Consider the following 17699-nt stretch of genomic DNA (forward strand, 5'->3'; position numbering starts at 1 on the left):
TCACTTTCAACTGTGGGGGGAACAGGGGGTGGGGAAATGTTCACTTAATGAAAAGAGCCAATGAAAAGTTTTCTGTGGTCAAATAAAAATTTCATGCTTAATATCTTCTGAAAATTACTTTCAAAGTTATTATAAATTTTGGGCTTCCCTAACAGCTCAGTTGGTAAAGAATCCGGCTGCAATGCAGGAGACCCCAGTTCGATCCCTGGGTTGGGAAGATCCCCTGGAGAAGGGATAGGCTACCTACTTCAGTACTCTGGTCTGGAGAATTCCATGGACTGTAAAGTCCGTGGGGTCACCAAGAGTCAGACTAGCATGCATGCATGCATGCTAAGTCATTTCAGGGGTGTCCCACTATTTTCAACCCTATGGACTGTAGCCCATCAGACTCCTCTGTCCATGAGATTCTCTAGGCAAGAACACTGGAGTGGGTTGCCATGCCATTCTCCAGGGAATCCTCCCAACCCAGGGACTGAACCTGTGTTTCTTATGTCTCCTGCACTGGCGGCCAAGTTTTTTACCATTAGTACCCCTGGGAAGCCCCAGAAGTGCACGGTTTATTTAAAAATTTACTAAATGGCAACCCTTCTCTATAAACTTTGAGCTTCTGAAACATTGTTTTTATCATTAATTTTTGCATTTAGCCTTACTATTTTCTATATTCTCCTGCTCTAACATGATTCCCAATTTCTTGAGGATAAGTTTCTTGTTTTATATGCCTTGGTGTCCTTTATATTTTTTCTATTTTTAAGATCAGTAGATCTCAAAGAGACTTAGGAGTTCACTCTTAAATGGTCAATGGACTCTCCAAAACTGCGTGTTAACTTTTGTCATATAAATTTATACACACTTTCCTAGAAGAGTGTACACTGACTTCATTAGGTCCTCAAAGAGGACCAAATGCAAAAAATTTAAATATAATTGTTTTCATACAGGTGAGGGTCATTGAACATTTGTTGACGGATGAACAGATTTTTTGTCCATGCTTGAATGAAATTTTTAAATATTTTTATCTGCCACACATTCATTATTTTTGTTGTTGCATCCAGAATTACAGAATTCTAGAGGTTAATAGAATGTTTTAAATCACTGAGTTCTTTGCTCTTACAAAAGAGACAATAACTTCCCTAAAGCAATTAAATTTAGTAAGTTGTGAAATTGGAGTAGAAGGAATGTCTCTCTAATCATAGGCTAACTCTGATTCTGATGTCAGTAAAAGAACCAGGACAAAGGCAAGCTGCTTGGCAAGACTGATTGCAAACACATGAGCTGCTTCATTTTGCCAGTGAAAATACCATCATCATCCTCACCATCACTTTCCACATTACTGTTCTCTCCTCTCCAATGACTCCTGTGTTTGCCCACAACAATCAACTTCCCTCTTTTCTCTCTTCTTCCCCACCAAATAAATAATCTGTAACCAAGGTGGAAGGCATTCACTAAGAGACATAACCCAGCAAGTTTTATTTAACACACCCATAAGCTTAACCATTGGAAAACAACGTTCTAACCTGGATGTCATAGACAGTGAAGGGAGACAGCTCTCTCAGAATGAAAGACCCAGGCACATTTATTCCAGTCTTGTAGAGCTGATTATTTACATAGACGGAATATTCAGTGACAACACCATTTGGGTTTGAAGGAGCTGTCCAGATGACACGTACAGCTGTACTGTTGATGATGACAACCTCTGGAGGAAGCATGCCCTGAGGCTCTAGAATTAAAGGAAGAAACTGAATAAACTCCAGCTGTCTCTGAAAAAGCACTTGTTAAACTAAATGCCGATTAGTATTTAGGTCGAGCAAAGGGTTTGCTGCTTATCTGCTTTCCTCTGATGAAGTTATCACAGTCTGTAGTCCTCTGTAAATTGGCTTATTATACTCTCAGTTAGAAACCGTAAGAATTGGTGGTAAAATGCTTTATACCACCATCATAGTGCTAATCTTCAATACTATGTGACCAGTGGGATATGATGATAAATTATTCACCCATCTGCACCACTAACACATATCTATTATTTGTCTCTTTTCCCTTCTCTTCACTCCATACCTCCCAGGGAAAAAGAAAAGAAAATCTGCTCCTTAAGCAGAAAATAAAACTCAAATACATCGCGGCTGGTGGAACGTGAAAAATCATTTGATGTTACTAGCTTGTAACTCAAGCAATATGAAGCAATAATGCAATATTGTCATTATGTAAATGATTTTGAATGTTGATTACCATAGGTAATGATGAAATCTAACATTAGGAAAAAAAATCTTGCTTGGCGTTAAATTACACAATTATTCAAGCATGTCAGAAATAACTATGCGAAGACCTATTTTTATCATAAGAGCCCATCCTAACTAGTTGAAAAATTGTCCTTGTGATCCATTCTATTTTATAAACAAAAGGTGTCGACCTTTGGCACCACGAAGGGAAATGGGTTCCACACTTAAAGTGCTCTGCTAATGACCTGGAACGCTTGCTTGGGAGGTAATGATATTATAATGTTTATAATGAGACTTTATAAAGCCAAAAAGATTAGAAAGACCATTCCAAACACATTTCAGACTCACAAGTTGCTTCCCTCACTTCCTCCCCCTTGCTAACTGGCTTAGAAATGAGTCAAAGGCAATTTTTCTCAGTGGCTGAACTTCCACCTACCATTTCTGGTGGCTGTCGTTGTGAAAAGCATCCTGCTTCTGAAAGCAATTCTTAAAAAAATGTTTCTAAATGTCACCATGTATTGATGTGAATACAGCTCCCAGCTAAGCACACACTGAAAAGAACAGGAACAAACTGGGCTAATACCCAGTGATTGGAGCCTTGCAGCTGTCTCTGTGGGACCACTTATTGATCTGCCACTTGACGACAGCCAGCACTTAAGCATTTTAGCTCCAACCCCCTTCCCTCCAACACCGGAAATTTTATAATGGAAGGATGACTGATCTCAACCTCAGCGAGAATCAATCAATTTCCTTCGCATCTCTGAAGCCGAGTTTCCCTTGAAATCCGGACTCACCCCCATCGCAAGTGGTTGCATGGAGCACTTCACTGTTTATGCTGGCGACTCCGTTGAAAACAGATATGAAAATCCGATACTCTGTGTTTGGATTTAAGTGGCCAATGACGTGAGAGTTTACATCTGGGAGGATTTTTCGAGATTCATTGGAGGTAGCAGAACTCCAAAAAAGTGTATAATACTCAACATCACCTTGTAGGTCTTGAAAAGCTGTTAACAATAAACACAGAACACTGTAAGTGTAGCCGATATAAAAGGGCCCAGGGGGGAAAGACAGAGAATACACTCTATCATTAGCTATTCCTAGAATGAGAAAAGCAGAAAGCTTACAGAACTTTCCTTAGAAAAGTGCTGGGTTTTATTATTATTTTTAACAAAGCTGTTTCTCTCCATATCTCATAATTAATTGCATAGAATCTTAACTTCACAGGAAAATAAACTTTTAAATTTCCTTTAAATATTTTAATTATGCTACTTATAAGTATTCAACTAATCTTCAAAACTTCAACACTTGAAAAAAAGAAATTAAGAGTAAAGTAAAAACATGCAGTACAGGGCAAAAAAAATCCCTAAAAACTCGGTCTTCATAAGTAATGGTTCTAGAGAAGAAATCTATGCTAATATACATGAGGGCATGTCCTGACATATATGCTAAAACTTGAGGATTTTTAAAATTGCTAACAAAATCTGCTGATAGATATCTGGAAGATTGCTTAGACAGCTACCCTATTATGTGCACTGTTGATGTACCAGAGTAATGTAGTATGCTCTCCTTAAGGATCCTAGCATGATATCTGAATTTTGATCAAAGCTCTCATCCTTTTCTCCTAGTTCATGTATCTGTGTGATGTAGACAAGCTCTTTCAAAGTCCTTTCAAAGTCCAGTCTATTGTTTTCTTTTTCCCTTTCCAGACAATTTCTCCATTCTTGCACTAAGTTCTGCTTTTTGTGATTTTCCTACCATGATGCTTTGAAAAGAAGATATAGAACATCCCATACCTATATTTTCTTAGCTAGGAAGCAATTACTGCTCTGCTTACATTAACATTGCTTTTGAAGATGTGAAGCAGGATCTATCACCTTGATTTGTATCAGCATTACAAAGGTGGAGTTTTGTATGTGAAAGCTTCTGAAATTGTATGTAAAAGCTTGTATTAAAATTGTTCCACAAAATTAAGCAAGGATGGGGAGGAAAAGGTGGCATTTCTCTTTATGGTTATTGAAGTACAGTGTCTCAGGTATATGAGATCCTGGGGTATGGCCATGGAAAGGAATATGGTTTGGGGGATTGTATGACTTTCTTTTAGGAATCATTGTTCATTAAGATCTTGGGAGTCTTACAAAAAGACTGAATGTTGATTTGATTTTTTGTTTTATTTCCTGAATGTACTACCGCTTTGACCTAATATCCAGCAATAGTTAGAAAGGTCTGGTATATCAGTATAGTTGAAAGAATTTATAGTAAGCGATCTTCAGTAACTACTTTGGAAAACTCTGGGAATCGAGATATTTCTTTTCTCTGCTGTCACAAATGTCAGCACCTTTAATAATGAGCTCATTATTATACATTTTCAGGAATCAGCTATTTATGTCTCTCAATATTTTTCCAAATAATAACATTCCTCAAGTGTAGCAAAGCAACTGGGTTCTGTGAGAGTAAAAGTTCCTTCTCTCATTAGAATTATTTTCTGCTGCCATACAGTACTGCTGCTGCTGCTGCTGCTACGTTGCTTCAGTTGTGTCCGACTCTGTGCGACCCCACAGACGGCAGCCCACCAGTCTCCGCCGTCCCTGGGATTCTCCAGGCAAGAACATTGGAGTGGGTCGCCATTTCCTTCTTCAATGCATGAAAGTGAAACGTGAAAGGGAAGTTGTTCAGTCGTGTCCGACTCCTCACGACCCCATGGACGGCAGCCCACCAGGCTCCTCCGTCCATGGGATTTGCCAGGCAAGAGTACTGGAGTGGGGTGCCATTGACGTATAGCACTATTCCTCATTAATTTATGGCAGCAAAGATATAAAAGAAACCGTGCTAGATTTGAAGTTCATCTTGTATTTTAGTTTGCTACATGAGCAGGCTGTTTAGAAATTCAAGTCCTAAAGATATAATATTAAGGAAGTACTTTCAAATTCTACTTAAAAATATAAATGGGTCTTTAATCACAGTTACTAAATGTGCCTGAAATCTCTTCTGTCAAATTCCAATGAATGAACTATGTATATACATTGAAAATATTGGGACTAGCACAGTAAGTTCAAGATGAGTGAGGATCGTATATCAATATGTGGATGAAATGCCATTAAATGCTCATTCTTAGTCATGTGCCATATGTCAACTCCTTGAAATAGAACAAAATCTGTTGTCCCAAAGTAAAGAGGAAAAGATGGGATTCAGTTCCACTAGTTATATCTTACTGCATGAGATAGAGGCTCTTCTAACCAGAAGCAGGCAGCATCTCCAGACAATAATGCCAGATTTCTGTACCACCCTGCTTCTCACCAACATCTGCTTCAGCTTGCCACTCTCTCCCTTCATTGACATTACAGTGCAGAGGCCAAAACACAGAATACTAGTAGAAACACATTAAACAGATTAAATGATCTTCATATTCCTAGTTGTTTTATGAAAAGTTCTGGGAGCAGTACATGCACAGAAGTGTCCTTTTACATTGTTCAAACAAGGTTTTCAAATGTCAGTGGGCTCTTTCTAAGACAGCAAACCATCTTAGAGACAGAAGATACATCTTCAGTTCTATAGGCCACTGCAAAATTCAAGGTTGCTGACCTTGAGTCTACTCTGAGAGTGGAACATCATTAGAATTGAAATAACTGGAATGAGAAGTTTCCCAGCAAATCCCACCCTCCCTGAGGACTGATAAAAATTGGACCTGAATGTATTTCTCATTTTTAAAAGAGAAAAACATGAGTTACAAGGCTTCTTTATGTAATAGCATAAGTGAAACATTCTCTAGAGCCTTAAAAGGAGAATTTGTTTTTCATATACTACTTCTATGTGAATCATTGGAAGTGTTATAAAACATTTGCATGGTGTTCTTAAAAATAACAAAAGGGACATGCCTTTGTGAAAAAGATGCTTTAGGAAACAGGTACCTGTAATTATGAAAAGACAGATGTGAAAACAGAGATATTAAATGACCTTCTTAAAGAGGAAAGGAAAGCAAGAAAACCTAAAAAGCTTGTCAGAATTAAAATCTGCACTGAAAGCAGAAAAAAATACTGAGTTAAAAATGCACAATATGAAAAAATAAAAAGAAAATGAGTAAGAAGAAGACAATGAAAGTCAAAATTTATAGATATTGATAAGAGAATAAAAAATATAATTGACTTGAAAAATAAATGGGATAAATAATCATGGATCTAAAATATCCTATAAAACATGACAGAAAATGAAGCTTTATATCCAGAAATTGAATATATAATTAATATACAGTATTAGTGAAAATAATGGCAACATATCCAAAGACATACAGAAACTTATGACATTTTGAAAATCAACTAAATCTAAAAGACAGTCTGCAAAGGAGAAAAAGAATCAGGAAACTTTCAGACTTATCCTCTGAAATATTAAATGTAGAAGACAATGGAAAAATTTCAAGAAGTTCTGAGGTAAAACATTCTGATCCAAGAATTTCATACACATCTAAGTCATTATATTTATATGCAAATGTGACAGAAAGGTTTTCTTATGTAGGTAAAAATTAAGAGAATGTGCAAAGATAGCAGAAACATGTTCTTATTTAAGCAAAAATCAGGTGGCATATAATGGTAAAGAATTTGAATGCAAGAGACTGACGAGAATTGGGTTCAGTTCCTGGGTTGGGAAGATCCCCTGGTGAAGGAAATGGCAACCCACTCTAGTATTCTGGTCTGGAAAATTCTGTGGACAGAGAAGCCTGGCAGACTACAGTCCAAGGCGTCACAACGAGTCAGACACAACTGACCATATGAGTACTAAGAGAACATGTAGCTCATTTATTTATTTAACTGCAATTATAAAAATTTTCCAATAATGTTATCTAAAAGACAAAGAGATGAAGCAAGCTCCAGAACTTAAGATTGGAGAAGTTTAAGAATTGATGATAAATATCAAAACTAGAGAAATTAATTATGTTAAAATGATTATATAATAATTTATACACCAAACGTTGAAAGCAGCAGGTGAGAAGGGCAAGGAAAGTAAGAGTACACAACTTGATCAAACATAAAATACAAAGACTCAGGAAAGTAGAGAAAGACATCACTAACCAATATTAGTAGCAATGAACCTTGAAAGATCACTACAGAAGATAAAAGTTGTGGTGAAGATCCAGAACATTCACTAACACACATGTAATTCTGTTCTTGTCAGATAGGGAGACTACCCATCTGACAGTAGTTTTTCTGGGCTTCTTGCATCTGAGTGGAGTCATGTGACAAGTTTGTGCCATTTCTGACCCGAGGTATTAAGGACCAGTTGGCCGTCTCTGATTGTCTCTGATTTTCCCAGCAAGAGAAGGACTTCAAGGAACATGGGAATGTGGATGTCCTGAACGGAAAGAGCCAAGGTCTTAAGTGACCCAGGATGAGTCTAGAAAGAGATGAGGAAAATTGTTCTCGTGTGAATCCTAGGAAACAAGACAGAAAATATAGATGTAATTATGGGATGGAGGATTTGAAACCTGTTGTTTCACTGAAACTTCTCGAGTTTGAAGTGTTTTTGTGACCACCAGGTTTACTGTTAAATTAAAGTGTGAATGTTTGAACTAGAGTTATACATGTAATTTGGAGTTAAGCTATGAATACTAATTGTATTTGAAGCAACAGGATGGAATGAGGGCGGGTTTCCTATGAGATTACATTAAATATGTGTACACTGGCAAATATTTCTCAGGTGTTCTAATCCTGTTCTGGGTAATCCATATTTTATAGACCACAGGAATTTATGAGTAGGTATTGCTTTACTATAGCACATCAGGTCAATCTCAAGTGAGTTGGAAAAAGAAGGTTATAAGCCATGGATACAATATTTGTTACTAAATGCCACTTTTTCAAATAATTTAAAACAGGCCGGTTGAAAGTCCTCTTGCCAAAGGATTATACTCTGTACATGCTGTTGGATTATTTTTGTGTTGTGTGAGCTCATGTGCTCATTCGCTCAGTTGTGTCTGACTGTTTGCAACCCCATGGATTGTAGCCCTCCTGGTTCCTCTGTCCATGGCACTTCCCAGGCAAGAATACTGGAGTGGGTTGCCATTTCCTATTCCAGGGGCTCTTCCTGACCCAGGAACTAAATCCATGTCTCTTGCATACCATTGCACCACCTGGGAAGCCTTGTTGGATTATTTTTAGAGATTGTTATCAATATCAATTATGTCCTTTAGACCTTTATCAGCTAGATTAGGGGTCAGCAAACTCAGGATTTTACTGAGTTTTGGCATGAGTGAAAATCTGTCCTCTTGGCCAAACCTGCCCTGCCACTTCTTTGTATATAACCTGTAAGTTGAGAGTGGCTTTTATACTTTTAAATTGTTGGGGAAAAAAATCAAAATAATACTTTTTCATGACATGGGAAAATTATGTGAAAATGAAATCTCACCGTTCACAATAAATTTTTATTGGAACACAGGCATACTTGTTGAAGAGTTCTGTATTGCTGTTTTCATGCTACAATGACAAAGTTGAGTAGTTGTGACAGAGAATGTATATTGCCTGCAAAACCTGAAGGTTTTACTGTCTGGCACTTTACAAAAAAGTTTGTGGCCCTAATCTCCAGCAATTAGAGTAATCCAGTCCACTCAAAGGATCTCCAGTTTTGTCTAGGATTGAATTTCTCAGTCATTTCTCATTAGTAGGCTCAATGGTAGGTAACTTTGCCTCAGTGTAACAATCTGGAAGGACCTTACTAAGGCTATTTTATAATAGAAATGTTTATCTTGCTCATAGATTCTTAGAGTCCAGATTCCCAAGTTCTATGGTAAAGAGTTCTGTGTCATTAACTAAGTACTTCTTGGAAAACTTGATATTATCACTTCTTGAGAATTTTTTTTTACTCTGGCTGAGGGTAAAAGTGCTCACATTAAGAAGTGGGAAAATTCTCCAGAGCTACATCCAAGTCAGGCTCCTTATCTTCCCCAGCAAGATATCTAGATGCCTTCTATCTAGTTTATGCAACTAAAATAAATACCTGTATTTGCAACCCTTCCTGCCCCCAGGTCCTTCAGTCTCTCATTGTGTTCCAGCTCCTTTCAATAATCTGCCAGGGAATTTAAAGGAAATGTATATGAAATGTGTTAATTATTCATCATTCTATATTTGGCAATGGAAAAAGGACAACACATTCCTGCTTGGGAAGTGAACTAATATGGGAAAACAGGAATGCAGTTAGTTACCTAAGCTTCTGTAATCAAGGAGCCCTTAAATAAGGTGATTTAAATGAAATAAATATTAACTTATATCTCACACAATAACCTCAATGTAGGTGAATCAGATTGTGCTCCATGTGGTCATTCAAGAACCTGGGTTCTTTCTCTTATATGGATCTCTAAAGGTGTTGGCCATGCCCGCAGAGTTTAAACAGAGAACACTGCTGTGCCGATGGTCTAGTCCAGAGAGAAGACCGAACAACAGGCACGTCCTTGGTGTCTCGTGATTATGACCCTAAACGACACACATCATGTCTTTGCACATTCTATTGGCATGAACACAGTCACATGGATACAACTAACTGCAAAGGAGGCTGGTATATGCAGTCTCTAAAAAATAGCAGTAACATAAATGCTTGACAGGAGGCAGAGAAATCGGTCACTCATTCATTGCATTGTTGTCGGAGTGTGCAGCAGTACAGCCACTCTGGGAAACAGTTGGGCAGAATGTTAACAAAACTACCCTAGACTTACCATTCAGTCCAGCAATTGAATATTCGGGCATTTATCCCAGAGAAATAAAAACTTATGCTTACACACATGCATATATGCACACACACGCACAAGTTGTTTGTTTTGAATAAAGGACTCTAAATGACTAGCATAAAACAAAACAAAAACCAAAAAAGACCCACCCCCTCAAAAAAATACAGAAACAAATAAAAGAAATGGCTTCCCATTAAAAAAAATAATCATAAAACTGCTGCTGAAAGCGCTGTGAACATTTGAGAGATAGAATAATACTTTATACCAATACTAAATGATTAGTAACTGCTGAACATATATTATTTCATTTTTGTCGTAATACTTTAAGACAGTTATTATGATCCTCCTATTCTGAATTAGGAAACTAGGATATAGTGAAGTTAAGTGACTTGTTTTAGGTCATAGTGCTGGAAAATAGTGCAAGCTTAAGTTTTCCTGATCCCAAAACCTGATTTTAAAAATCATTTCTCCACGGCTTCATAGAATTTTGCCATTTTTCTAGTTAGGAGGATTTACAATAGTGGAATAGATATAGTTACCAACAGGAGAGTTAGAGAGTAAAAAATACTCATGAGGAATTTGAGAAAGTCTTTAGCTAGAGGATGAGGACAAGAGTAGTTGGTGATACAGGAGGGAGCATTTGAGTTAGGAGGGGTCATTCATGGACCCACTAACACAGAGAAACAGACTAGGATGGCACTGACAGTGAGTCATTATTGAGATGGACTTCTAGATGACCACATCAGTAATATGTAAGGGAAGCAGGTCAGGTTACAGCAGGTACCCACATATATAAGAGGGAAGCCCATGGACAGACAAATCCAGTCTCTTTGTTTTGGTATCTGGACCAGTGGTAAAGGAAGCAGAAGGACAAGGTGAGCCAATGATGGTGGGTGCTTTTAAAAGAGGTGAGATTTGGGATGATTTGTATGTATTAAAACCTGAACAGGATAAGTTCAAAGTCAAACTTCTAACTACAAAATCTGATGGTTTCTGATTAAGAGATCAAGATGAGGCATATGCTTTCTGTGTGGATTTAAACTTTTTACATAGTGATGCCTTCAACTTTACAAATCTTCCAGAGTTCAGTGAGACAATGTAAGGCAGGAATTATTTCATTGATCTCTGCATTCCCAGTGCCTGGGACAAAAATGTCAAGGATAAATATTCATGAAAGGAAGAAGGAAAGGAAAGAGAGGGAGGAAACTAAAAGAGAAAAAAGGAAAGAGGGAAGGAAAAGAGAAGGAGGAGAACTGGACAAAAAAAGATTATATTGAGTTGGTCAAAAAGTTCATTTGGGTTTGTCTGTCACATCTTATGGAAAAATCTGAACAAACTTCTCGGCCAACCCAATGTGAAACACAGCATGAATGTCTGAAGGTTGAAGGGAGCTCTTGACAGATGGACAAGTGGACAGTATTTGGATGATTTTTTTCATTTCCTCTTATTTCAATACCTTCCTCGCTCACCACCTCCAGTATTTTCTTGCTCTTTTCTGCCCGTCAATGACCTTCTTAGTGAGGAGATCTCAGAAGAGGTGCTGCCTTTCGACCCTTTTCCCCAGTGGGCATTTTTCGCCATTTATTTTAGAGTGAGCAGTCAAAATGGGAAGGATCTCACTAAATCACTCTTGACAAAGTGCTAATAACCATTAAGGTCACATGCAGGAGAAATAGCCGAAAATGGGATGCTTAAGTTGGAGAAGTGCTACTGACTAACTGTAATTTGGGGTAAGTCACCAAGGTGCAGTTGCTAATTCCTGGGGCTGTATGAATAACTTAATTGATGTTTTGTATCTCTTCCTATAAAAATGTGAACTTTCTCCAGTGAAATCATTTATTTTCATCATATTTCATTTAGGTTGAACTATTTTCTTTTATATAGAAAGTAGGGACAAGAACCACATCTTTGCCAAGGGACCAGGGAGATAGGGGCTGCAGCCTGTAGAAGGGGGAAGCCAATGTCGGGGGATATTCTCCCTTCAACAATGTGGGAAGAGTTTCAATCAATTACTGGGTTTTACAAATCAATTCCAAAATTATCATCTTTATGTGAAAGCTTCTAATTGCTAAATGTTGGCAAAATATTATTTTATTTTTCATATACTGCCAGCAAGACAATGTGTGGAGGATGGGGAAGTAAATATGGCCCATGTGCTACCATTTTGTAATATTTGCCCTAAAAAATTAACTGAACAGATGCAGGTTGCATTTTCCTCACATGATCTCACATAGTGATGTAAACGTTTAAAGTGGGCACTTTTAAAACTTATAATAACTTATCCCCATTAATCTGTGATTGGTAAAAATTTACCAGAGATATTTTACTTGGAAAATGGTGTGTCCATGTGGAGGGTCATAATTAAGAGAAAATATACTTTTAAAATGCATTTTATGGTTTTTATTAAATAAATATAAGTGTATTCATGACTTTTAACTTATAGTTTTATTCCTTTTAGCATGTTAGACAAGGTGCCATTTTATCCCACAAATCAAGAAAACAATTGAAATTAAAATTGCACAAACGAGGTGGCCCTTTCACAGCCGAGAGACTTGTTAATTTACTTAGGATAGCCAGTTGCAAGAAGAAAGAAAATGATAATGCAACACGCTTCCACAGAGCTGACCCTCTTCTGAGAGTTAACCTTTGTACTCACAAATAGTTATCTGAAAAATTTCTAAGGTATGAATGGAAATAACAGCAGATTGCATTACCTACATCCCGAAGGTCAGAGGTTCAGATTACCAAGGTAATGAAACTTCAGTGAGCTGCTTCAGATCTATTAGGTGTGTCAGTTTTTATAAGCATGCTTACTTCAGGCATGCAATTATAACATAGAGGAGCTATATTGGTGAAAATTCAGTCACTGGATCTCAACAGAAGTATTCAAATGTCCGATGTGGGGAGGGCATCCACCTTTCCCAGTAGGCTTTTAAGATGAATCAGGTATCGAGGGTGAAATAGAAAGGAGATGAGAGAAAATACATTATACGTAAAAATCCATCTCCATATAAAAACTTTTGTATCTTTTCCTAGAAGTGTCTCAGCATCAATGAACTTATACTCTTCCATGTAAATGGCTTAAGAGATCCCAACAGAGGTGACACAGATCATTAGAAATCTGCAACCTTATAAATCCCTAGTAAATAGTTTTTTATAAAAATGGATTATTTAGTAGCAATGTAGATCAACATAACCAATGCTAATTTTAATTTACAATTAATGTCACCTAACACTGATTTTAATCCATAACTGTTATAACAGGGGCAAATTCACTCAAGGTTTTCTAAATAAAATAGGAAGCATTTCTTCTAGGCTATATCAAAATCAAAATCAGAAGGTTACAACTGCCCAACCAGGAGTCATTTTTCATCTTTTTATATACTAGCAGATGATTATCCTATTAGATACAGTTTACTTTCATAAAACACATATTTTAATAGGGATTTCCAAGTCAGATATTTCTTAATATTTGGTAGTATCCTAGCAAGTTCTGATTAACTATTTGCCAGATCAAAAGTGATACTTCTAAGAAGGATTATAATATATAGTGCCATGATATATTCAATCTTGTTTTTTTTCTGATTGTGACATTTGTTGTTCAGTTGCTAAGTTGTGCCTGACTCTTTGCGACCCCATGAACTGCAGTACTCCGTACGCCAGCCTTTCCTGTCCTTCACCATCTTCTGGAGTTTGCTGCAACTTATGCCCATTGAGTCAGTGATGCCGTCCAACCATGGATCACTAAAAATTAACAGATTAGCTGGTAAATGCTACTCTACTGACCAACCATATCTGAAATTTCAATTATGTGGTTTCTAAAGACGCAGGTGGAGAAGGCAATGGCACCTGACTCCATGACTCTTACTTGGAAAATCCCATGGATGGAGGAGCCTGGTGGGCTGCAGTCCATGGGGTCTCTAAGAGTCGGACACAACTGAGCGACTTCACTTTCACTTTTCACTTTCATGTACTGAAGAAGGAAATGGCAACCCACTCCCGTGTTCTTGCCTGGAGAATCCCAGGGACGGCAGTGCCTGGTGGGCTGCTGTCTATGGGGTCACAGAGTTGGACACGACTTAGCAGCAGCAGCAGCAGCAAAGACTCAGGAGCAGACTAGATCCATATGTGAGCTCTTCTAATTGCCATATGTAAAGTCATGTTCTGAATGGGCCAAGGCTGAGTCCCTGTTTTATCAAATCCAGTCCAGTGATGGTGGCCAGATTTTGTTGCCTGTGTCAAGCTGGAACTCTGGCTATCGCCAGTACTGATGAGGATTCACTTGGAAAGATCCTATCACTGCAATTCTAGTAAATCGATCTTGCTAATTAATGATGAGTTATGAGACTGGGGGCAGACCTCACTGTAGGAAAGTGCACAACATTATACTGTATCCAAAAGACTTGCAGAATTAGAGAAAATATTTGCAAACAATGCAACTGATAAGGGATTAATCTCCAAAATACATAAACAGCTCATACTGCTCAATATTAAAAAAAAAAAAAAGTAGTCCAATCAAAAAATGGGTAGAGGATCTAAAAAGACATTTCTCCAAAGAGGATGTACAGATGGCCCCAAAGCACGTAAAACAATGCTCAACCTTACTAATTATTAGAGAAATGTAAATCAAGACTACAATGAGGTACCACCTTACACTGGTCAGAATGGCATCTGCAAAAATTCTACAAATATTACAGGCTAGAGAGGGTGGGGAGAAAAGGAAATTGTCCCACACTATTGGTGGGAATGTAAACTGGTACAACCACTATAGAGAAAAGTATGGAGATTCCTTATAAAACTAAAATTAGAGCTACCATATGACCCTACAATCCCACTCCTGGGCATATAGTGAGTGAGTGAGTGAAGTCGCTCAGTCGTGTCCGACTCTTTGCAACCCAGTGGGCTGTAGCCCACCAGGCTCCTCCATCCATGGAATTTTCTAGGCAAGAGTACTGGAGTGGGTTGCCATTTCCTTCTCCAGGGGATCTTCCCAACCCGGGGATTGAACCCGGGTCTCCCAGATTGCAGGCAGACACTTTACCATCTGAGCCACCACCTGGGCATATAACCAGAGAAAAACATAATTCAAAAAGATACATGCACTCCTCCCCTATGTTCATAGCAGCACTATTTACAAAAGCCAATACAAGGAAACAACCTAAATGTCCACTAAGAGAGGAATGGATAAAGATGCGTTACATATATAAAATGGAATATTTTTCAGCCCTTAAAAAGAATAAAACTATACCATTTGCAGTGACATGGGCAGACCTACCACACTAAATGCAGTAAGTCAGACAGAGAAATACAAATATCATATAATATTGCTTACATGTTGAATCTTAAAAAAAGATAAAAGTGAACTTATCTACAAAACAGACTCTTATATGTAGAAAATAAACATGTGGTTATAAAAGGGGAGGTTGGGAGAGGGATAAATTAAGAGTTTGGTATTAAAATATAGACATTACTATATATAAAACAGATAAACAACAAAGTGTAGCGCAGGGAACTATATTCAACATCTTATGATAACATATGATGAAAGAGAATATAAAAAAGAATATATTTATATGTATAACTGAATCACTTTACTGTACACCTGAAACTAGCCCAACATCATAGATCAACTATCTCCTCCACAGATCACTGCCCTGTCATGGTGAAGGGGCTTGCATAACTCAGTGAAGCTATGAGCCAAGCCATGTAGGGCCACCCAAGACTTATGGGTCATAGCAGAGACTTTAGACAAAATATGATCTGCTGCACTGGAGGAGGGAATGGTAAACCACCCCAGTCTACTTGCCGTGAGAACCTCATGAACTATGCAAAAGGACAAAAAGATACGACATCGAAAGATGAGTCCACAGGTCTGAAGATGTCCAATATGCTACTGGGGAAGAGTGGAGGAGAACTACTAACAGCCCCAGAAAGAATGAAGCAGCTAGGCCAAAGCAGAAACGATGCTCAGCTGTGGATGTGTCTGGTGATGAAAGTAAAATCTGATGCTGCAAAGAACAGTATTGCATAGGAACCTGGAATGTTAAGTCCATGAATCAAGGTAAATTGGATGTGGTCAAGCAGGAGATGGTAAGGAGAAACATTGACATCTTAGGAATCAATGAACTAAAATGGACAGGAGTGGGCAAGTTTAATCTAGATAAGGATTATATCTACTACTGTGGGCAAGAATGCATAGAAGAAATGGAGTAGCCCTCATAGTCAACAAGAGTCCAAAATGCAGTAATTAAGTGCAATCTCAAAAATGACAGAATGATCTTGGTTTGTTTCCAAGGCAAGCCATTCCACATCACAGTAATTCAAGTCTATGCCCCTACTCTGGATGCCAAAGAAACTGAAGTTGATCAGTTCTATGAAGACCTAGAAGACCTCCTAGAACTAACACCAAAAATAAAAAAGATGTTCCAGTCATCACTGGGGATTGGAATGTAACAGAAGAAAGTCAAAAGATAACTGGAGTAACAGGCAAGTTTGGTCTTGGAGAACAAAAGGAAGCAGGGTGAAAGTTAACTGAATTCTGCCAAGAGAATGCACTAGTCGTAGCAAATACCCTTTTCCAACAACACAAGAGATGACTTTACATGTGGACATCACCAAATGGTTAATACCGAAATCAAACTGATTGCATTCTTTGTAGCTGAAGATGAATAAGCTATATACAGTCAACAAAAAGACCTGCAGCTGACTATGGCTCAGATCATCAGCTTCTTATAAAAAAAAAATTCAGGCTTAAACTAAAGAAAGCGGGAGAAATCACTTGGTATGAGTTAAATCAAATTCCATATGTATGTGCAGTGGAGGTAACAAGCAGATACGAGGAATTAGATCTAATAAACAGTGTGCGTGAAGAACTATGGACGGAGGTCCATAGTACTATACAGGAAGCAGCGAACAAAACCACCCCAAAGGAAACAAAAAGCAAGAAGGCGAAGTGGTTACCTGAGGAGGCTTTACAATTGGCTAAAGAAAGAAGAGAAGTGAAAAACAAGGGAGAAAAGGAAAGATATTTCCAACTAAACACAGAGTTCCAAAAAAACTGCACAGAGAGACAAGAAGGCCTTCTTCAAAAAACAGTGCATAAAACTAGAAAACAACAGAAAGGGAAAGACTAGGAATCTCTTCAGGAAAATTGGAGATATCAAGGTAACATTTCACCCAAAGATGGGCACAATAAAGGACAGAAACAGTAGAAACCTAGTAGATACTGAAGAGATCAAGAAGAGATGGAAAGAATACTCTACAAAAAAGATCTTAATGAACAGGATTACTATGATGGTGTGGTCAGTCACCCAGAGCTAGACGTTTTGGAGAGTGAAGTCAAGTGTGCCTTAGGAAGCACTGCTGTCAATTAAAGCTAGTGGATGTGATGGGATTCCAGCAGAACTATTCAAAACCCTAAAGGATGATGCCATCAAGGTTTTGCATTCACTGTGTCAGCAAATCTGGAAGACCCAGCAGTGGCCACAGGACTGGAAAAGATCAATCCTCATCCCAATTCCCAAGAAGGGTAGCACTAAAGAATGTGCTAACCACCAGACAATTGCACTCATCTCCCATGCTAGTAAGGTCATGCTAATATCTTGCATGCTAGGGTTTAGCATTATGTGAACCAAGAACTTCCAGATGTCCAAGCTGGGTTTAGATAAGGAAGAGGAAGCAAAGATCAAATTGCCAACATTCGCTGGAACATAGGGAAAGCTAGGGAATTGCAGAAAAACACCTATCTCTGTTTCAACGACTATATTAAAGTCTTTGACTGTGTAGAT

The 17699-nt window shown here is 38.0% G+C and overlaps 1 protein-coding gene across 1 annotated transcript in view; it reads right to left on the reverse strand.

Annotated features, from left to right (window-relative positions):
• Positions 1-17699, reverse strand: part of USH2A (usherin) — a 930744-nt gene that overhangs the window by 274490 nt on the left and 638555 nt on the right. The window contains exons 44-45 of the mRNA XM_052653949.1: positions 3005-3214; positions 1512-1714 (exon numbers count right to left, since the gene is read on the reverse strand). Of these exons, the coding sequence (XP_052509909.1) occupies positions 1512-1714; positions 3005-3214 (413 nt within the window). The remainder of the gene's footprint in view (positions 1-1511; positions 1715-3004; positions 3215-17699) is intronic.

This window comes from Budorcas taxicolor, chromosome 16 (genome assembly GCF_023091745.1).
Source record: "Budorcas taxicolor isolate Tak-1 chromosome 16, Takin1.1, whole genome shotgun sequence".
In the NCBI taxonomy this organism is placed as follows: domain Eukaryota; kingdom Metazoa; phylum Chordata; class Mammalia; order Artiodactyla; family Bovidae; genus Budorcas; species Budorcas taxicolor.